Raw genomic sequence first — 23102 nt, forward strand, 5'->3', positions numbered from 1 at the left:
CATGGAGCATCACCAGTACACTAACCTTCAACCTGATCATCTGTCGTCATCTCACCTGTTTCTCACCTGTTTCTCACTGGTTCATTCACATCAAGTTGGATGTGTTTTATGCTTAAATGATTTGTAGGGACTAGTCTGAGGAAATCAGGGGTGGCTCAAGACCTTTGCACAGTAGTTTGCACCTAATCAGAAGTAAAACAGATGGAGTTTAAGGTACAAAACAATATTAAGGTATGGAATATGAAAACTCCATATGTTTAATTTTCATCCAAATGCACCATTTTAGTGTCTGTATAAATGAGCGACTGCTAAGCCAAATAATTGTGGTACAAAGGCTTGTTGCATAACAGCAGGCCTTTACCTACATTAGAGGTGCGATAAGCACATTTTTGCTGAATTGTAGAAATAATTTCCTCCGGTAATTACACATACGCTTCAGGTGCAGTAGATACAAATTAAAAAATGTAACACTGGAGAAGAGTTTGAGACTTAGGAAGACTTAAGATTGACCTGCTTGCATAATACCTAAATCAGATCATATCATTGAGTTGCACATAAAATCGCATTGACACTCCTGTAAATTACATCGTAATGATTCTCATTAGAGCTTTTCGTCTCAGAGGGAGCGATACGTTCCCATTAAGCACATGTAAGAAGTATGTTTGTTATGAATATAAGGAATCATCAGTCGTCCTAATGAACGATAAACGATTCCTTGAAGTGCCGAGACACCAAGGGGGCACATTATGTGCATCATCATCATCATCATCATCATCAGTGTGCCGTTAATAAACTATACACCCATAAAATACAATGTTATATTAACTTATTACTAATATGGTATTACTGTAACTTATTACTATAGTTTCTTGACCTGTGTAATTCAAATGCTATAAACAGTAAATATAGAGCTTATAAGGCATATGAGTATTGATAATTGAATTGGTTTATGTTGTTTATTTAAGTTGATTGTTCAGATTTAAAATAATCAGAAAAGATTTAAGACTTCAGCCCAGATTTCAAAATAATCAATTTATCTGTCACCAGACATTTGATACGCTCTTGTATTCGTCCACTTATGCAGGTTTGTAATTTCTATTAAATGTATATGAATGTGTGTGTAAATAAAAGTTGGACTTTAAATTTTAATGTTGATTTTTGCTATAGGTCAGTTTTTATGTTTTCAATAAATTTAGTAAATTCAAATCGCAGATATTTAACTTATTGCAGATATATAACTTATTGCAGATATATAGCTTATTGCAGATATATAACTTATTGCAGATATATAACTTATTGCAGATATATAACTTATTGCAGATATATAACTTGTTGCTTTATTAAATCAGAATCAAAAGGTTAAGGTTAAAGTCAGCGCTTATAACTTTACACCGCGTGTCTTTGGACTGTTGGAGGAAACCGGAGCACCTGTAGGAAACCCACTAAGCATTGGGAGAACATTTAAACTCCAGCACACAGAGCATTTGAACCCCTAACCCTGGACCCTAACTGTGCCACTGCTTCCCTACACACACTTATGCTCTTTATTCATCTCCAATCAAATCTAAACTCATCTAGCATTTGTTTTTAATTCTACAGTTTTTTAACAACAACAAAAAAATCAGATGAAAAAAAAACAACTATTCCAATTAAAAAGTGAGCTAAATAGTAACTAGACATTACTTTGGAGCTGATAATTTTACAAGAGACTACAATACACAGCTATGATCAGCACACGGTCATGTGTGTGGTGTGAGCGTTAGCACTGTACAGTGCATGGAGGCCTGAAACTAGGCCATTTTCTCTGTGGAATGACAATTAAGACACCACAGTCCTTGATGAGAACGTGTGTGTGTGTGTGTGTGTGTTAGAAAAAAGAGCGGGTCTGAAAGAGATGAATTATCTGAGAGCCGAGGTGTTTGGGGTGTGTTTTTAAAGGTTTTGGCAAACAGTACAGACTGAGAAGTTGAATGCTGCAGTTTCCGTTACTAATTAGTGCAGTGAGGCAGGATTTTGTGTGTGTGTGTGTGTGTGTGTGTGTGTGTGTGTGTGTGTGTGTTGTGTGGAGGCCTTCAGATGCTACAATCATCTTAAACTTTTCTATGGGGTGTACAGCGCTACATAGCCACACACACACAAACACACACACACACACACACACACACACACACACACACACACACGCACACACACGCCTCAACAGGGTAGAAGAAAAGAGGCAACAAGCCGAAAGCCATTCTCCTCCCACCTCCCTTTCACGCAGTGTGAGTGTGGAACAGTGATCCGGACCCCCAGGTCTCTCTGTCCGTTTCCCACTTTCACACACTCTCTCTCTCTCTCCTTCTCTCTCTCTCTCTCTCTCGTTCCCCTGATCCAAAGTGGCGTCCACTCTCGAGACTTTCCATCCATTCTCTGTGAATGTTTGTGCACCAGCTCCCCTAGATTCTACAGTACAGATGCACAGACACATAGCTGCCTACATACCCTCACATGGACACGAAACACATGTGTCTAATCACACAGACAATTAGGGATGAATGAAGAGATACTGTAGGAGCATGTAGGGCTCAGTGTGTGTCCACCAGTGTGTGTGTGTGTGTGTGTGTGTGAGTGTGTGTGTATTTGTATGCTTCCACTTTAAAAATGCAGTCTGCTTTGGGAAAGAATTTGAATTTGAATTCGATTACACACATATTCGCACCCAGCATGTGTGTGTGTGTGTGTGTGTGTGTGTGTGCATTTTTCATTAAAGCTACAAGAGCAGTTTTTAAATGCCTACATTTATACAAAGCATTTGACTCTAATTCACTGCTTCAAATCTCTGGGTATCTAAGAATAGTTCTTTAAAAATTCATCATTGGCTGATCAAAGAAACATTGTACTCACAGACACACACACAGAGAGAGTGTGTGTGTGTGTGTAAGGTAGTTGTGGTAAGACGTTATAAAAGGCAATAGCACGTCTGAGCTACAGCTCTCAGGAGGTTCCTATATCAGGCCTGTAAAACACACTCACACTGGCCCCTTTCTCTACTCCGGACCTTCTCCTCCTCCTCCTCCTGCAGCACTGGACACACAGTAGCCGTTTATTATATTTATTTACTGTCCCTTGCCACACGTAATGGCTATTTATGCTCCCCAAACATCTACATAGCTGTAAAGGAGCATTTTTCAATGAACGCATTGGCGGGGGGAAAACTGAATGGCCGTGTGGACGGTAGTAGGTGTTGTAGCGTTGTTCTCTTAAAAGCAGAAAGATCAAAGAAGTGAACGAATATTAGTACAGCATAAAGAATGAGAACAGCACACACCTGGATGGTCTTCTAATATTATAATAACCTTTTTATGTTTGATGTGTCGCCATCTAAATGCAAAGCTTGTAGGCGCATGAGTGTGTATCATGTTATAAATTATGGATTATAAATATTACATCATATTTATTTTATGTACTGCTTATCTTTATTATTTTTTTCATCACATGATGGTTTTTAGAAGAAAAAACGCATATTAAGGGAACACAAGATTAAGAATTAACTTCAGAATAATGCATGAAGTGTCAAGGAAACATGAAAAGTCATAATAAAAGCACAAAATCTCTGTGGCTTATTATTTTTGATCTTTTAATCCTTTTCATTTTCGACTCTTCTACTGTTGTGTGTGTGCGCATGTGTGTGTGTGTGTGCATGTGTACTACAGGTATCTAGAATTCATGTTACTGATTCTGTATTCTACTCAGCTTAGTCTAGTCTGTGGGTCATCTGTGGACATGCCAATGTTCTCTTTATGATTTCACACACACACACACACACACACACACACATATTCACACGCATACAAACGCACTCACAAATGCATAGTCACACTCACAAGAGTCTATTTCTTTATTGCATGCACTGACCCTCATTGATGAGATGGACAGGAATATAGTAGAGACAGAAATGTGATCTGCTTTGTATGTTTAGGTTCGACTCTTTGAAGTTTTGCTTCTTTTTTGCTCTTTGGCCCCCAAAGTAAAAGCAATGCCTGAATTCTGAATTGTCCCTCTGACACGCTGTCTCTATCTCTCTCTGCACGTGTCTCAGACTGGCGTTTGACCGAGGCAGAGTTGGAACTAGAGACGGAGGTGTTTCTAGAGGACTATGTGGTGGCCATGGGGGACTCGTTGGACCTTCAGTGTAACCCACCCAACGGCCTGTCTGTCAGGTGGCAGAAAGACGGCGACATTGTCCCCCCTGGCAACCGTACGCAGCTGAGGTCCAACACGCTGCACATCAAGAATGTCTCGTACGATGACTCGGGCGTCTACTCCTGCAGAGACAAACACGACAACACGCTGATCGGCAACTATACCGTCAAAGTCACTGGTCAGTAAACTCCGTATGTCCTTGGACATCGCTCCGTCTTTATCACATCTTCTACACCTCGTTCCCCCCACCCCACCCCGCTCTCCTCGCACCCTCACACCCCTCCCTGCCCTGATATGTCGGGAACTGGAGCTCAACATTGTTCTATTTTTCTCACAATAGCCCATATGGCTCATGTTTAGGCTTGCAGTGATTTGATTGATATGTGTGTGTGTAGGCAGTGGCTTCCGGCCAATCAAAATTCGAGTCGCACCGCACTGATGAAATAAGCTTGCCAAATACACTTACAGGTAATCATACATTCCAGTATACAGAAACAACAAGACGTGCACACAGTTATCCATGCAGACAGTAAATTCTCAGAGAGGCATGGCAGGCTCCTTTTTTAATAAACTGTCTGAGCAGCAGGCCTTGTAAACTGCTTTTCTCTCACACACACACACACACATACAGAGAGGGGAGGGAGGGAGGAAGGGAGGATGAGGGGGTGCGTTGCTCAATATTTTCTGCAATCAGACTATATACACTTCCTGCAAGCAAGCAAATATTAAAATGCTGTAATTGGTGTACATTAGATCCACACACACACCCACACACACTCACACATGGGCAGTTAGACGTCCTTACGCTTTGAGAACAAAGCACATAATTAACTCGGAGAAAGCAAGTGTGCTCTAATTGCACTTCTGCAGCAAACGGTTTGGTGCAGTTGTGTACTGGTGTGTATGCGTGAGTGCGCCAGGGTCTGCCTCCGCATAAGTGTGTGTAATTGGTAGCACGGGTTGGACTGAGGTCCAGTAAACTTAGGATCGCGGGGACACCAACCGAGCTGTTCATTGACGACTAATTAGAAGGCAATTGTCTGGAATCACCTCATCATTTAAACCAGATGGAGAGAAAGAGAGAGAGAGAGAAGTGAGTTTTCCTCTTTTACACGTGTTTGGCATTAGTCCAGTTCCACTCCATTCGGCTCGTCTGCAATACAGAGAGAGGGAGGGGAAGTGGCTGCGAATTCGGACCCAATTAGACCACATATGGATAAACTGTCCGTAAAGACAGTAATATCCGGTTCCGTCCACTTAATCACACACTTCTGCCGCTATTAACGCAAACACACTCTCGAATACAGAACGGACATAAGTGATCTCATCCCATCTCATCTTCAAGTCTGGACCGAAAAAAGACCAGAAAGCATCTGGGCTTGTTTTTTAACCTAGCATGCTTTGAGACTACAGTCCCATTACGCTCCATCCCAAATTTCAGTATGTTTGCGTAACACTCGTTATTCACCAGGCATGGATCTGCCTGGATCTCCAGGTTGGTACAAGTATGGCTCGAATCAAAAACACGAAGGCCAAAATACCTGAACACGAAATAAGTGAACCTCTGTTTAGAATGTGCCGTTATCCGTGCCATCGATCTCCCCCTAATATCTTGTCCATCTCATCCCTTTATCTATCGGGGAGTGTAAATGGGGTATGGCGATAGAGATAATGTGAATGCTAGCCATGCGAGGATTAAGGGGGTTGAGGGGGGGTTGATGGGGGGGGGGGTGCAATCGTTCCAGGGAACTGTACAAATTAATGGTGCCTAGTGCTGAAGCAGCCTGAGGCGCCTCTGTTTTTTCACATGTATTTGTTGGAAATTTGAGTTGTAAAATATTCCATCAACAACATGGATGTAGCTTTAATTCATCAAGCCGTCTGAAGTGTCGACGACTGATTGTTATTTATATATTTAAACAGTCCCATGTCAAAGGTCTAGTCCAGGTCCAGGTCTCACGTACAGAACGACACAATGACACACACACAGATAGAGAGAAGTGTGTAACGGTGTGTGAGATAAACAACAGGAAAATCGAGTTTCTCAGGAGACTGAAAGCTCTTTGTATCAGTGTATTTAGTGCTAACTGATAAATAGGCAGTTTGTGTCTAAGCTGGATGATGTGTAGCGTAATTGTGTGAAGCATGTGTGTGTGTGTGTGTAAGTATGTGTGTGGAACCATTACCTGTGTAAATGACTGCTGAGGAACTGCGAGAATAATCTCCCTTTTTCATGGCAGTGTTATTTTTTCCGCCCCTGAATAGGTTCATTTAGAACTACCATATGGGAGGGAGTGAGGGAGACTGTAAGAATTTGTGTGTGTGTGTGTGTGTGTGTGTGTGTGTGTGTGTGTGTAATAATACAGCTGTTGTTAAAAATCTTGTGAACTTTTTGCTGAGTGCCTAATAACATCTGCCAGCCATTTACTACTGCGTATGGTGTGTGTGTGTGTGTGTGTGTGTGAGACAGAGAGAGAGAGATGGTGGTGGTTTTGGGGGAGGGAGGTAGACGGCAGCTCCCGGGTGTTTGTGTATGCAGTAATTGCTTTTGATTTGTTATCAGTTCAGTTTTTTTCCCCCATTGACTAAAACATGAACAGAGTCATTGTTGTGTGAGAAAACCATCGTGCCACAAGGTAATACAATCTCTCTCTCTCTCTCTCTCTCTCTCTCTCTCATTCAGATTCCCTCTCGTCTGGTGATGATGAAGATTATGATGAGGAGCCAGACGATGGAGGTAATCCAAATGGTGTGTCCCCTCAATTCATTTATTCTTCTTTAATTTTTAATATATATATATATATATTTTTTTTTTGAATGAATGAATGAATTCTCTCAATCTGTTTTCCTGTACGTGAATCCGCTCGCTCCAGGCCTGTCATTCACTATTTCGGCTTACATTTCATTTCATCATCTACTTTCCCCGGTTACTAAAAACAGGGCCCCAAAAGGAACTTGTGTGAGTGAGAGAACGAGAGAGAGAGAGAGAGAGAGATAATTGGAGTTTTGCTGACAGCTCCTGTGGCTCTTTGGACAAGGAGCACAAGGGTAACAGGAAACAGAGAGAAAGCAGTAAAGCCGTGTAACTGATCCGACTCGAGCGCAACTCTCAAGTGAAATGTAAAACTGTTGCTTTTTTTTTTTTTATTATTATCATAATGAAAATGTAATCATTTACTCCATTTCCTCCTGTTTGTGTATACACATTATAAGAAGTGTCAATCCTGAGCAAGGGAGGAGTGTGTGTGTGCGTGTGTGCATGCGTGTGTGCGTGTGACTGGTGGGTGGGGAAACGGCGAGGAGGAGATTAGCTGAAAACGTAAAAGCCTTTTGTAAGGAGTGTAATGAGCATTAATCCAGCCCTAATAGAGGGAGAGATTGAGACGTCATGTGAAAGTTCAGACTGGATTTCGGACATGTGACATGCGCTCTGACTGATGACATCATCCTCCTCCTCCACGCTCAGCGCTCTGCACTGGGTATGTGTGTGTCGCTGTTCTGCGCACACTGCACGGCCTCAGAAGTGAATCCTTTCGTTTATGATGAGGCAGACCAGGCTTCTCCGTAGCCTGCACTTTTACCTTCTGAGCGTCTCGCCTGTATCACCCTCAGGGCTTTAGGGGGGGCAGCTTTGGACAGACACACTGTGCTTCACGAGCTTATTTTGGCAGGCTTGTAGTGTTCCACTCAAAGCTCCGATTGTCCTTAGTGGGTTCGACAAGAGTGTTCAAAGAGGGGAAACTACCACACACACACACTCACACGCACACACTTACACACGCTCAGGGAGCTGAACCACTTCTCGGGCTCCTGCTCAACACGCTCCACTGACCGGCAGCAAATCATCTGAGACTGGCATAAAAAGTTCACTGTGTATGTGTGCCAGCGGTGCGTGTTTTTGTTTGTGTGTGTGCAAGCACTTGCGCGCACGCAACTACGTGTTCGCCCGACCTCGGTACCCTTTATATGCCAAAGGAAATTCCAGCACGCCGATCACCCCTCACACTCAGATCTCTGATACCAGCTTGAGGCAGACAGACAGACAGAGAGACAGAGAGAGAGAATAAACAGGAATATAGCCACTTTTATATATTTCTGTTGTAAACAGAAACAGTATATACGTCACATTTTTGCAGACGATTATTTTCTAAAAATGCTCACGCCATAGAAACTGTTGAATATACTACAGCTTGGAGTGTATATTATAGCTAAAAGCCTACTCTTACCTCTAGGGTCAAGGTTCGATTCCCGTCTAGGGTCTGTGTCCGTGGAGTTTTAAGTTCTCCCAGACCTTAATGGGTTTCCTCCATGTTCTTGGGTTTCCTCCCACAGTACAAAGACAAGCAGGTTAAACTAATGGGCGTTCCCAAGTTGCCCATAGTGTGTGAACGAGTGCGAGTGGCCATATTTGTCACGTGAGGTTAGGCCACAGCACAAACAGACCGCTTTCCCTGCGTTCAAGTTCACGCTGCTCCTGTGGATCATTCTTTTTTTTGTAGGTGTGACAAAAGTGGCAACCAAGCAGTGGCATGGTTTGAACCCTGACCCTCTGATCATCACCCCAAATCCTCAACTACCTGTGTGTGTGTGTGTGTGTGTGTGTGTGTGTATTCCTTTCCAAACAAATCTTTATTCAGTCTAGGCATTAGACAGCCAGTTGGTCATACCCACAGTGTGCAGGGAAAACTTTCCATAAACATTTACCCACATAGTGATTTACTTATGCACAAAGAAAGACACACACACACACACAAATGACAAATGGACACTTATGGAAAGAAGCACTCGTTCCACGTAGCCTAGTATAAAATAAATACTCATTACTTTGTTTACTTAAAGGATAGTCATGTTTAAAAAAACAATACAAGTTTTGTAGCGTTTTTAACCAAATGTGTGATTTCGTCTAATCAGAGGCGCCATATTGGACCCGCCCGGAGCGGATGGATAAGAAGCTCTTGGCTGTCCCCGCTGCCAACACGGTGAAGTTCCGCTGCGCAGCGGCAGGAAACCCCACCCCCAGCATCCACTGGCTGAAGAACGGAAAAGAGTTTAAGGGCGAGCAGAGGATGGGAGGCATTAAGGTACGTCCCCGATCCCGGTGGAGGAATGCTGAAGGGGTTAATAATGGAATTTGTGTATGTGTATGTGTGTGTGTGTGTGTGTTGGTATGGGGTTACATTTGATTAGCATCATCATTAACAGTTTACATAGAACATGACCATCTGCCCCTATCTCTCTTTCCAACTGTTGCTTCTGCCCTTTACACTCACACACACACACACACACACACACACACACACACACACATTTCGTTGAAGAAATGAACATTTTACATCATCTCTACAAGATGGTCAGATCATACAGAGTTTGAATAAAATTTCTGCTACAATCCTGACAGCTAAAGTACCAAGTGCAGAGTGGATTGTGAAATGCTTAGCTTTGTGGAATTTGAAACAAAGTTGTATAAGAGAGAGAGAGAGAGAGACATTCCTGCATGTATGTTCACTAAAACCGGCATTGTCAATGCCCAGCTGTTTGTTGATAAGTTCATCTGTAGGGTCAGAGTTGAAGATGGCATTGACAGCTTTATTATTGCTTAGACCCTAATGCACACACACCCACATGGGGTCAGGGTTAGGCCTCTAGACTTGGCTTGACAGCTCCACAATGCTCTCCTGCAGCTTTTATTAAAGCAACAGACATGGAGGGGAAAGGGAAAAAAAAACCTCAGCGTCATGCATATAAATGTGCACTCAGTGAGTGTGTGCACGTGTTGCTCGCCGGCGCTGTACTGCCTCCTGAAATAAATAAAAAACTAAGACTCCTAATGGATTCCTTTTTCCTATAATATTCATTATTATTATTATTATTATTATTATTATTATTATTATGTGTAGTGAATGTACTTTCACATGATTTAATGACTCTATGTAAAAGATGGGTAGCTGATTGGATACTAAAAAAAAAAAAGTTGGCAGAACTAATATTATATTACATCTCCAAGTAATTTTTTTAGCAAGACTTTTATTTTAGCAAGACTCAGTTAGGACTGAGGGGCTTTGTTTCCAGAGCTGCTGATCAGATCTTGATTAATCGTCTGCAGAACTGCAAAGAATTTCTAATGAGCTTTAGATGTAAGACAATTAGCCAGTGGCTGTAGCCTTATTATTTAAAAGTGTCTAGTCCTCAGTGGAAACAGTTGACTTTCCCACAGCTTTCTCCCCACACACACACTCACACACAAACACACATGTCCACAGAGCTCTGTACTGACTGGCAGGCCCGTGGGGTTAAAGTTCATCCCTCTATTGAGTTATCAGAAGGGGGCAGGTCTGAGTGGGTGTTGCCGTGGCGATCGAGAGTCATTGATTGACAGGAAGGCGTGGCTTTTGTCATGCTCACATATGGCTACCAAAGTCTCATTGTTCAAATGCTAATGCGCAGAGCGACAGGTTAGTCACAGCTCCCTCAACACACACAAACACACAGGCTTTTGTGAAGGAGCGTGAGTTCAGTTGGTGTGTTTGTAGGCGATGCGTTAAACAACTCAATCAGCAAGTCAGCTCGCAGAGATTAAGTCGTCCACATCACTGTCTTAATTTTTTGTTACATGGCTCTTAGCGGGGGGCCGAGACATTTGGCTCCGTGTTAATTCCGCATCATTTGTCTGAAGCACGCGTGCATATATTAGCCTAAATACTTTGTACAGTTGGGGTATTCGCAGTGAAGGCATTTTAATTAAGTGCGAGCGTGCATTTGTCTGACGCTGTGAATGTGGAACGACAGGTTCTGTCTCACGTCACGGCCGAACAGTTTATTAAATCTCTTTATATGAGTGAAAAAAGAGAAAGAAGTTGCTGGGTGTATACATGCATGTGGCTTTTGGAATACTGATCAATAGTTCCTGTAATTGTGTGCGATTATAGGTAGTCTGTAAATGCTAAACGGATGGGTTTGATCTTGTGCGTATCCAATTAGAGCCTGACTTTCTGCACTGGTTTGAAAAGCAAAGAGAAAAAAAAACAGTTTTGTCATTTTAATGGCCAGCCCAGGGGTCAGAAGTTTTGCTTCTTGTCTCTGTGGGTCAAATTATGCCTTACTGCAGTCTGAATGAGCCTGCCCCATCCTGACACCGCCATAAATCCTACACGTACACAAGCGGAGAGAGAGAGAGAGAGATGAACTTTCTGCTGCCCTTTGCTTTGCCATTTATTCCTTTCACCTGCCCGCCATTTCTCTATTTCTCTCACGCTCTCGTACTCCCTGTGTCTCTTTACAAGCTATTTGCAGAGTGATCCCCGAGTGCTTCTCTGACTTCATCTCTTTAAAGTGACCACAGTTTCTCTCCCTCCGTCCTTCTTGTGCCATAGTTTCTCTCCTGATTTACAGTTACATGAACAGCTGAGAATTCCATAATCTTTTTCCCCAACCAGCCACCGAGTTGAATGTAAACTCACTCCTCCTTGTTCTCCGACCCCCCAACACACAGTCAGCCCCGCTCTCTCACACACTCATCCTCTGATGCGGCATGTCCATCAGCAGGCTCTTAAGAGTCATTGACTCTAAACAAGGGAGGGTGGAGAGGAACGACAGAGAGGAGGGGTGCACCCATATATGCTCGCCAACTTTCTAGGGCATGTGTGAATGTATGTGTATAGCCCGGGCGGTGTTACCATGCAACTGTTCAAAAACACAGCCCATAATATTTACACAGTTACATTTTTTTCCACTCTGAACTTCAGTGCACCAAAGAGAGAGAGAGAGATACAAGAAGAGAGAGAGAGAGAGAGAGAGAGAGAGATGTCCATATGTATGGATTCTGAAAAGATTATGAATGGGTGGTAAGCTCTTAGTGTGTGTGTGTATACATGTGTGTAAGTGTAGGGGTTAAGGGTTTTGTGTAAACTCTAAGAAATGCACTTTGTAATCCGTCAGCACCAAGTCTGGTGATGTTGAATGTTCCATGTGAGAGGTGCTGTCGACATGGCATTCAAGGGTTTGTGTGCGTGTGTGTGTGTGTGTGTGTGTGTGTGTGTGGTGTTTGTGTATGTGGGTGTGTGTGCTTCATTTAGCCAAAATCAGGCTGTATGTACTGAACACTACATATTCTTTCTCCTCCCTTTATGTCACTAGTTGAGGCATATGCAGTGGAGTTTGGTCATGGAGAGTGCTGTGCCGTCGGACAGAGGCAACTACACATGCGTAGTGAAGAACCAATATGGCACCATCACACACACTTACCAGCTTGATGTACTAGGTAAGTGTACAAACTTTTCCACTCTGAGTAGAGCAGGAAATTTATTAGGGTGCCTTCAAACCAGTATTTACAGCGTCAAGCGATAACTGAAGATAAGTGAATGGACAATTTAAAAGCCTCATGTTATGTGTGAATAAATACTTTTTCTACTTTCAAGTTATGTGCTTTCCAGTTATATACCTGGCTTTCCCTCTCTCTCCCATTTAGAGCGTTCTCCTCACCGGCCCATCCTGCAGGCAGGTCTGCCGGCCAATCAGACAGTGGTGGTGGGCAGTGATGTAGAGTTCCACTGTAAGGTGTACAGTGATGCACAGCCGCATATCCAGTGGCTCAAACACATTGAGGTTAACGGCAGTCGCTACGGGCCCAACGGAGCACCCTACGTTACTGTTCTGAAGGTACAATCCTGCTGTCTTTGCTGAAAGTGCACATGCCACCGAATACCACTGAGTGTCACACAACTACACTAAACACTACACTACATCATGCCATACTGAGACACTACCTCCTGTCACACACTACTGACCCTCACATAAAACTAACCATAACGATCACACATTACTGACCATCACACACTACTGACCATTACACAGTACTGACCATTACACAGTACTGAGTGTCACACTACTGACCATCACACACTACTGACCATCACACAGTACTGACCATCACACACTACTGACCATTACACAGTACTGAGTGTCACACTACTGACCATCACACACTACTGACCATCACACAGTACTGACCATCACACACTACTGACCATCACACACTACTGACCATTACACAGTACTGAGTGTCATACTACTGACCATCACATACTACTGACCCTCACCCACTACTGACCATTACACAGTACTGAGTGTCACACTACTGACCATTAAACAGTACTGAGTGTCACACTACTGACTATCACATACTACTGACCCTCACATACTACTGACCATTACACAGTACTGAGTGTCACACTACTGACCATTACATACTACTGACCCTCACCCACTACTGACCATTACACAGTACTGAGTGTCACACTACTGACCATTACACAGTACTAAGTGTCACACTACTGACCATTACATACTACTGACCCTCACCCACTACTGACCATTACACAGTACTGAGTGTCACACTACTGACCATCACATACTACTGACCCTCACATACTACTGACCGTCACACAAAACTAACCATCTTACCCTGCCACACAATATTGACTATCACACACTGTTGACACAAACTACTGATTATTAAAAACTACTGACCGTCACATATTACTGTCACACAATACGGACAGTCACACACTACTGACACACTATTGATCATTACATACTACTGCATGTTACTCAATACTGACTACCCCACTTTACTAACATACTACACATACTAACCATAACAAACTACTGATCGTGACATATTACTGGCACAAATTACTGACTATCACACAAAACTGACACACACTACTGACCATGACATGCGACTGACTGTCACACAATACTGTCTGTCACACAATACTGAATATCATACACTACTGACTTTCACATATCACAGAGTATTACACTCTACTAACTCTCACATAATACTGACCACTACTGACCATCACACACATATGCCACAATACTACTGACCATGACACATTACTGACCATTACACTACTGACTCTTACACACTACTGACCATTAAACACTACTGCTACATTTCACTAATCACACATACCCCAGATTATGGAACACTTTTCGCTGTTACAATACTGACACACTATTGAGGATCACACAGTACTGACACTCACACTGCTGACACACTGCTGACTATTTTATACTACACAGTACTCCCACACTACTGTGGGACCACATTACTATCACTATCCCCCTATTATCACACCTGACTGAGTCAGGCCCTATACTAGTGTCACAGTCTGTTTCAGAAAGCTAAGAACATCTGCCACGCTTAATGGCATCTGATCAGCATCTGGATTTACCACCATGCAAAAATGACTTTTGTTGAAAACCACATGTTGTAGTTCACAGGGATGAGAAATTGTTATTTAAAATGGTTAATCTTGTTAGATTGGCCACCATGGATGTGGTGTTTTTTCTGTTTGTGCTTTTTGTGTTCTTGACTGCGTTGTAAAACCAAATGATGTAATCACCGAACATCTCAGGTAAACCGCTGGCCAGCATCCAGGTATGGGAAGAACCAAAAAAAGGCCCTTTGGACAGAAGAAGGGATAATTATGATGCAATAAAGAGTCTCATGTGCCCTCCTCGTTAGTTGCCTGTGCTGCCTGCCTTAGAAGTGACAAGAGGAATAGGCTTCTCTCTCTCTCTCTCTCTCTCTCTCTATCCCTCTCTCTCTCTCCTGGTCTATCTCTCTCCTATTTAAGAACAAGTAGTGAAACGAGGTGGTGCACATCTGTTTCAGGCTAAGCAAACCGCCGTGCTGGCGTCGCGTGGGTAGACAGCCACTCTCCCCACTGCCCTGCTACCTCTGCAAAAGAGGAGAAGGAGGAGGAGAGTGGGAGCGAGAGATGAGGCACCCGAAAAAGCCATGGAAAAAATGAGCGCAGGAAGCAAGGGAAGGGCAGAGTCAGCAGGCAGAGGAGGGGAGAGCGACGGCTAGCCAGACCGCCACTCTATTTTCGACTCCCACATAATTGAAACAGTATTTTACTGCGAGCCGCGCACCCGTTTTTTTTTTCCTTCCCCACAGCCTCATCTGCGTGCCCCGAAACCTCCTATCCCTCCTCCCAGCCGGCCCACAGCACAGAGCAACAGATCATGTGTGGCACAGAGTCTGGGGAGAGAGGGGAAAACCAAGAGAGAGAGAGCAACACAGAACAAAGCGTGTGTGTAATTGAAATGAAATAAACACGTGAGAGCTATATTTGGAAGAATGAGAGGGAAAGTGTTTAAGCTGATTAGCGCTTAGACGTGTATGAAACACAGAGGTAGTGTTTCTCTGTGCTGTTTTTTTGTGCGCAGACCAAATCTATGTCTAAACGGGTTCACCTTCGTTTCTAAGGAACCTCAGTTCGATTTCTATATCAGATCTGACTGATATGACTATATGCAGATCTGCGAGACTGAACTTGAAATGAAATGTCTATGAGACACATTGAGCTCACTGTACTGTATACGTGTAGAAGCGAGTGTGTCGCCGCTTAATAAGTATGCTTGCATGTGTTTGTGTGTTTCCGCAGAATCTGACTAGTAAGGATAAGGAATATGTTAGTAGGCTCACTTTGTTGAATGTGACAGAGGACGATGCAGGACAGTACTGGTGCACAGCCTCCAACTTTTTAGGCAAGTCTGAGATCCCTTTCTGGCTTGCAGTGCGCCAACCAGGTAAACCCCCAGAGTGATGACCTTTGAACCGCCGATCAGCTGCGCTTAATCATTCTCCTTCCGGGTGGCGGTGGCTAAAGCTGACTTTTTTTTTACGCTTTTTACTTCTCAGCTGTGTTTGTGTTGGTGTGTTAATCCAATCTACACATCCTCATCGTTTTGATACCATCAATACAAAACACAACAAGGGCCACGCTAATGCGAACCACACTCATTCATATTGGATTCCCATACACTGCTGCCCACAACTGAACCTCTGATCTTTTTGCGAGCCCTTCCATGCACACACGAACACACGTACACACTTGGCAGCGCCCTGTGATGAATGGATGGCAGTATTAACCATCGAAAGCTCAAAGAAGCTTTAAAGACATTAATGGCCACCTCACCATGAAGCAATTTCAGCTCAACCTAAATAAGAAACAGACCCAGCAACCAAATACACTGGAGCGGTGGCACTAGGAGGCGGAGCCTCGTCTATATTCTTCCAGGTCGTCTCTATGACAACCGGGAAGCTTGGCTGGCGATATTGGTGGCTGGTGACGGGATAGCTGCTTCCGCTAGGTGACGGGTCACGTTTCCTCTTCTTTTCTCTCTCGGGGTTTGTGGTTTATGAGTCTTTCTGTCTCTTTCTCTCCCTCTCCCTTCATCTCCCCCTTCTTCAGACCGCTGGCATTAACACTACGGATAAGGAGCTGGAGGTTCTGTTCCTGACCAACGTGTCTTTTGAGGATGCGGGCGAGTACACATGTCTTGCGGGGAACTCTATAGGTTTTACTCATCAATCAGCTTGGCTTACCGTGCTACCAGGTACACCTTCTGTTCTTCTTCTGATCCCTCACGTCTTTCTTTTTGTCTTCCGGGTCTGTCCGCTCTACTCTTAGAGACTCCCTTTTTGGTATATGATTTCCGCATTGGTTTCTATGCTGCATTGTGACACTGTCTCAGCAATCTTTGGGAAAATACGTGTGATTTATAGATTTATATGTATAAAAAGAGATTATTACATAAAAATGCAGTTCTTAAATGTGACATAGAAGGGTATTTATTTTACCATACAGCCTTAAGTCAGGATGTCCTACTTAATAGTGATGTCACCAGGGACTATCATCACGATACCTAAGTACTGATTCGATTTGTATTGCGATTCTATAAATATCACAATGTTTTCCAGAATTTATTACAATTCTAAACAAACTTCACCAATAATTAGCTCGAACCACACATGCCAGTAGTTTAGGGCACACCATATGTAGGATTATAGAGGAATGGTACTATTTCACCACCTCAAATGCAAACATATAAATAAAAAAATTATATGACAAAAATCGATTTTGGAGTCAGTGTGGCGATACAAGTGCTGAAGCGTCCTCATTGATTTCATTTCATACATATTAGAAGCTCTAGAGCTCTCGGCCCAGGATGAGCCGATGGTGTTCAATCATGTGTTACATTATTCCACTCTTATTACCTCTGTGGGGTGTTGCAGTAAATGACAGCATCCGTATATAGCCTCCACCCCAGCATTAACTCTCACACGCAAACACACACCTACCTTCTTTAATTAAAAAAAAGGTTCAGCTCATTTTTTATAGTCCGCTTTAGGGAGCTAGGGATGCCACATGAGTATCTGAGTCTCCTGGGAGATGAGCATTATGGGAAGTGTTTACCTGGGGGGGTTCTGTGGGGTTTACAGCTCATGCTTTCAAACATCATATAATTAATAGATTCACATACTTAAATTCTATTATTATTATTTTAAACCCCTAATAAAGTCCAGTTAATTCAGGTGATTAAATAGTTAATATGGATAACCTCGGACACATTTGTTCCAGGTCTCATTGCCCTATGTCAAACTAACCTTTTTTTTTTTTTGCCTTGTGTCAGCTGTAGAGATGGAGAAAGAGGAAGATTACGCCGACTTCCTAATCTACGGAACGGGCTGCGTGCTATTTATCCTCACAGTGATCATCATCATCCTCTGCCGCATGCGCATGACCACGCAGAAGACGCTTCCGGCGCCTCCTGTACAAAAGCTCTCCAAATTCCCCCTCAAGAGACAGGTAACAGAAAGTAGATACAAGATTTGATCATTTTACCCCCCTCCTCTTTACTCTCTTCCTTCTGTTTCTTTTATGTTTTAATTTATGGTGTCCTCTTTTCCCTGTACCTGCATTACCATAAAGCTCTCTGAAATCCGTGCAATAAAATTTGAAGTCCGAAGCATGAAGGCGTGCACGTGTGTGTTCGCTTGTGCGTGGGAGAGTAAGCGAGTGGGAGTTTGTCATAGTTGTAGCGTAGCTGAAGATTATTCATATTCTCCCATGACTGCCAGTGTGCGGATCAGATTGCACCTTCAGTGCAACCCAGTCTCTCTCAGTTGTTTTAAAGATTTTAAACGGCAGCAGCTGCAAATGAAAACACACACAGCTCCTCTGCTACTTTCTCCCAGTCGTTTCTTGCACGCGTTTCCCTCTGCTGATGCTTAGAATGGAGGAATTGTATTGACAGATAGCACTTGAGCCAAGGCAGTGATGGATGGAATCTGTATTTCGGTAATTCTATAATCTGTCCCTACAGCAGAGTACATTTTTATTTGTCGGAGCTCGCAGCACACCCGGACAAAGTATTGTGTTTGTCACGGTTTGGTTCAGGTGTTTAAGGAGCATGGGGAGAACAAAAACCCAGAGTGTCTGCAGGATCCCCGAGAACCTGTTAGAAAAACATTGCGCTAGTCGCTGTCGATTTTGTCTGAGAACAAAGTTGTGTGTTGTACTGAAAAATGTTTGTCTTAAAAAGCTGACGGACGTTAATGCGTGAAACATAATAATCAGTCAGTTAATTAGGTTTTATTAGGAAAATGCACACAGCACCAAAAACAGCAGTGTTTTTTCACGATGGATGAAAATAATAATATCGTGTTTAAAAATCAGCAAACGTTCATACTGGGGGGAAAAATGATCATAATGTAGGCTGTTGAAATGGAAAGCCATGATGCATAAAAAATTGTTTTTGAATTGCATCGTGGCACGCTGAATCAAAACCAGATCGAATCGTGAGGTGCCTAGAGACGCTCTCCATTTGATCTTTTCATACACAGGTGGTGTGTGCGTATGTGTGTGTGTGTGTGTGTCTGATTGCAATGAGCTTATCAGCTCCATGCTCATACTGTTTGTCAGGTATTCCTCTGCGGAGTCTACTTCAAAAGCAATTCTGACAGGACTTAGATTGAATCGTCATTGCCTGAGCTTCTCGTGTTCACACCGCTAACACCGATCTCACACATGAACAAGAAGCGAGAGGTGAGACAGAGAGACAGAGAGAGAAGCAACAAGAGGGAGGGTTTCGGTTGCTATAAAAAGTACTCTGAAAGTAAAGCAGAAGGAGGAAATATCACCGAAATAGACTTCTCATTTCTGGCTAGGCCATCCATCAACTTGAGGGGAGAAATATAGTAATACATAGCAGCCTGAGCGTGTGCGAGACAGAGCGCAAAGGAAATAAGGAGGACGGGAAGACAGAACAGGAGACAGAAATCAGCAGACAAGCTGACGGTTCCTTAGGCAATCCCTTAGGAGGTGGCATAGAAGTGTGTCTGAGAGTGTGTGCTTGTGTGTAGCACTGAAATTTCGCTCCTTGTGTCTCTGTGTGTCCATATCACGACTCGGCTGGCAGCTGCAGTCTCTCCTTTTTCTCTGTGCAGCTTTGGCTAAAGAGCACGGACAGTCTCCGTGTTTCTGTCTCTCCCGGCTCAAAGAGAGACAAGCCCCATTCTTGTTCACACAAACCACGGGCTACGCTTTTCATCTTTATCTCTACCTTGTTTCTATAACCTCTCCTTATTCTACATGCTTTCTGATTTATTTTCTGTACTATATGCTTGTCTTACACTCTGACAGAGACGATAACATTCTGTCCTGCTTCTTCACTTAAGCAGGTGTCCTTGGACTCCAATTCCTCCATGAATTCGAACACCCCGCTGGTCAGGATCGCCCGTCTGTCCTCCAGCGATGGGCCGATGCTGCCTAATGTCTCCGAGCTAGAACTGCCATCAGACCCCAAGTGGGAGTTTCCTCGCTCGAGGTGAGATACCTGCTACAGTATGTAGCAGAATTACTAAACAAGCTTAATCTTAATTTCATTTTAATGCTATAAACTTGATTGAACTTACTGTTCTGTTTGATCTCTGTATGTTTCTGTAGGCTAACACTAGGGAAGGCTCTTGGTGAAGGCTGCTTTGGGCAGGTAGTGATGGCTGAAGCCATCGGTGTCGATAAAGAGAAACCCAACAAGCCAATCACAGTGGCAGTCAAGATGCTCAAAGGTAGCAGTCAAAGACCTCCCTCGTCATTTATTTGAACAGGTTAGACTGATTGATCAGATGTGTGTTTGTTTATAAGTAAATGGTTCCTGTCGTCTTCAGACGATGGCACTGACAAGGACCTGTCTGACCTGGTGTCCGAGATGGAGATGATGAAAATGATCGGCAAACACAAGAACATTATCAACCTGCTTGGGGCATGTACACAGGATGGTTAGTACCCACACGGATAACATGCACGTTTGTCTATATCTATCTCGTGACAGCATCCACAGTTAAAAGCACAATGCAAGTCACATTGAAATGGAACTGAGTCTTTAAAAGCTTTAATAATGTGTATGTGTAGGTCCCCTCTATGTGTTGGTGGAATATGCCTCGAAGGGGAACCTGAGGGAGTATCTGCGTGCCCGGAGGCCTCCCGGTATGGACTACTCGTTTGACACCTGTAAGATTCCAGACGAGACTCTCACCTTTAAGGACCTGGTGTCTTGTGCCTACCAGGTAGCCAGAGGCATGGAGTACCTGGCCTCGCAGAAGGTACCATCTAATGACCTGATGTCAGAGTGTAACACTGTGGGAGATCACATCACACAGGAAAAATATAACATGTTTATATGTTTATGTATTATAATGGGTGTAATGTAATGCGGGAAAAAGCTCCAAGGGAAGATTTACTGCACTGACACTGGAGACTCCTCTGTTAATGATTTAGTAAAACGTATTTATCATGTGGAGCACCATACACGTCTCGGTGAATTATCCGTTGCTATAGAAACGGTAACGTTTGAGAATCAAACCTGCCATTTTTATATTGCAGTTGGTACCACTGCCAAAGCTGTGCTGTTAAACGAAATAAAGGAAAAGAAAAACCTTCCGACCAGTTATATTTGAGAATTTACCACCACTGTGGTGTAAGAAATGGAACAGGCCTGAGTCCTGATGGCCGTCGACACTGTGCTATTTTGAACCCATGTGGGTTTGAAAAGACCACTGTGTTGGCGGATTTCGAATTTCACACCCTTTCGCAAGCACTCCACCACGTCAGTGCAGATGTGTTCCTTTCTGCCCATGAAAATAGCACCTGGGCAAGAACTAGAGAAAAGAAAAAAAGAAACCCGAAAAGAGAGCTCTTACTGTTAGATGAAATTTCTTTCACATGAATTGAAGGTGTACGCATGATTAGTAGTGATGACCTGTCCTCTGTATGTGTGTGCGTAGTGTATCCATAGAGACCTGGCGGCCAGGAACGTTCTGGTGACGGAGGACAACGTGATGAAGATTGCTGACTTTGGTCTGGCCAGAGACGTGCACAACATAGACTACTACAAAAAGACCACCAATGTGAGTCGAGTCCAGGGTCTTAAATGCTTGTATCGAATTTTTATGCGTGACTAAATTGCAATTGGTTTGATTTGGCTTTGCTGGCATTTTCATGTAACACATACAACAAAGTAGTTTGCTTCTATAAATATTAAAATCATATGTTCTGCCATGAGAACTGTCATGCCTATGGGTCCTTTCTTTTTTTTTTCGCTCTCGATACCTGTTGATGTTACTACTGATTTGGCATGCAGGACTGCACTTTAGTGGGGTGTATTAGGAGAAGTCGTAGCTCAGAATCCGAATGACCTGCAGCACTTCTGAGGGCTTCGAGCTCGTGGGAATGTTGAAATGTGCCCAGTGGTGGAGTCAGCATATCAGCCAGGATAGCCAAGGATTAAACCAGCACTGTGTTGATGTAAGCCGGGCATCTACGAGTCCTGCCGGCTCAGCTCATCTCTTGTGTTTATCCACTGTGTCCGCTTTCAGGGTCGTCTGCCCGTTAAATGGATGGCACCGGAGGCTCTGTTTGACCGGGTCTACACACACCAGAGCGACGTGTGAGTTGACAATGCCCACGCATACCTGTTATTTTCCCCTTCACTCCACCTTTTCTCCATAACAGACAGTATTCTGGTGTTTGAATACACTGACTGCATGTGTTAGCATCAAAGCATCTGAGCATGTGTTAGTGTGTGTGTGTGTGTGTGTGTGTGTGTGTGTGTGTGTGTTTCCCTGTCATTCACGTCTTAATGGCTGGGTGGGGTGTTGTGTGTGTGTGTGTGTGTGTAGGTTCCTGTTCACACAGTCAGGAGGTATGAACGTGCAACACTACAGTAGAGTGATATAATCATGGCTCCCACACACACATGGACACACACTCACACATGCACACACAGTGCAATATGTCCCAATGGAATGCAATCATTTTCTACCTAAACTCAGAGTGCAGTAGTGAAATCATATTATTAGCTCTAGGCGCTACAGTACAGAAAAAAGAAGTGCTTTATTCTTGCTTCTACTGCGTGTGTGTGTGTGTGTGTGTCTGTGTGCATGCACCGCCCATAGAATTGTTGCCTGCTGATGTGTGTGAATAAGATCTGAGTCTGACATAAAGCTAATGAATGGATACAGATGAGATGATGGGCCAATTATTCAGCATTCATAGAGATTTCCTATGTTGTGTGTGTGTGTGTGTGTGTGTGTGAGCAAGAGGGAGTTTAGCTCGCAAACATGAGCTGGCTCGTAGCTCCCCTTGTCTTTCAGCGTGGCTAATTTGATTAGCACTGCTCAGTGGGGGTGTGGAAGAAATAGGGCCAAACAAAAGAACCCTAAGTTAACAGAACAGCTTGTGATAACACACACGCACACACACACACACACACTGCTTTAATGGACTTGCCTCTCTTATCACAGACACACATTATAAGCCTCAGTGAGAACTGGCCTCTCACATCCGCCCACAACCGAACACCCCAGAGAGAATGAGACAGAGACAGAGAGAGAGAGAGAGAGAGAGAGAGAAAGAGATTTCTGTGGTGGATCCACATCTTCTTGGTCATGCAAGACAATAAATTAAACTATTTTATGTAACAATCTACTACTACAATCATTAAAAAGCTGCCCTATGGGTCACCCTGATATTCACATCATAAAGCGAGCCATCATCCTC

At 43.5% G+C, this 23102-nt stretch overlaps 1 protein-coding gene across 3 annotated transcripts in view; it reads left to right on the forward strand.

Moving 5' to 3' along the window:
- fgfr3 (fibroblast growth factor receptor 3) overlaps positions 1 to 23102 on the forward strand; it is a 37984-nt gene that overhangs the window by 9515 nt on the left and 5367 nt on the right. The window contains exons 3-15 of one of the 3 annotated variants that reach the window (XM_053501763.1): positions 4082 to 4363; positions 6869 to 6934; positions 9097 to 9266; positions 12319 to 12442; positions 12650 to 12840; positions 15645 to 15789; positions 17677 to 17852; positions 19724 to 19872; positions 19992 to 20113; positions 20213 to 20323; positions 20457 to 20647; positions 21329 to 21451; positions 21920 to 21990. In XM_053501763.1, coding sequence (XP_053357738.1) covers positions 4082 to 4363; positions 6869 to 6934; positions 9097 to 9266; positions 12319 to 12442; positions 12650 to 12840; positions 15645 to 15789; positions 17677 to 17852; positions 19724 to 19872; positions 19992 to 20113; positions 20213 to 20323; positions 20457 to 20647; positions 21329 to 21451; positions 21920 to 21990 — 1921 coding nt within the window. Of the gene's footprint in view, positions 1 to 4081; positions 4364 to 6868; positions 6935 to 9096; positions 9267 to 12318; positions 12443 to 12649; positions 12841 to 15644; positions 15790 to 16454; positions 16600 to 17676; positions 17853 to 19723; positions 19873 to 19991; positions 20114 to 20212; positions 20324 to 20456; positions 20648 to 21328; positions 21452 to 21919; positions 21991 to 23102 lie in introns of all 3 variants that reach the window. The other 2 variants (XM_053501762.1, XM_053501764.1) reach the window with 2 other exon arrangements.

The sequence above is a fragment of the Clarias gariepinus genome, chromosome 8 (genome assembly GCF_024256425.1).
Source record: "Clarias gariepinus isolate MV-2021 ecotype Netherlands chromosome 8, CGAR_prim_01v2, whole genome shotgun sequence".
Taxonomy (NCBI): Eukaryota; Metazoa; Chordata; class Actinopteri; order Siluriformes; family Clariidae; genus Clarias; species Clarias gariepinus.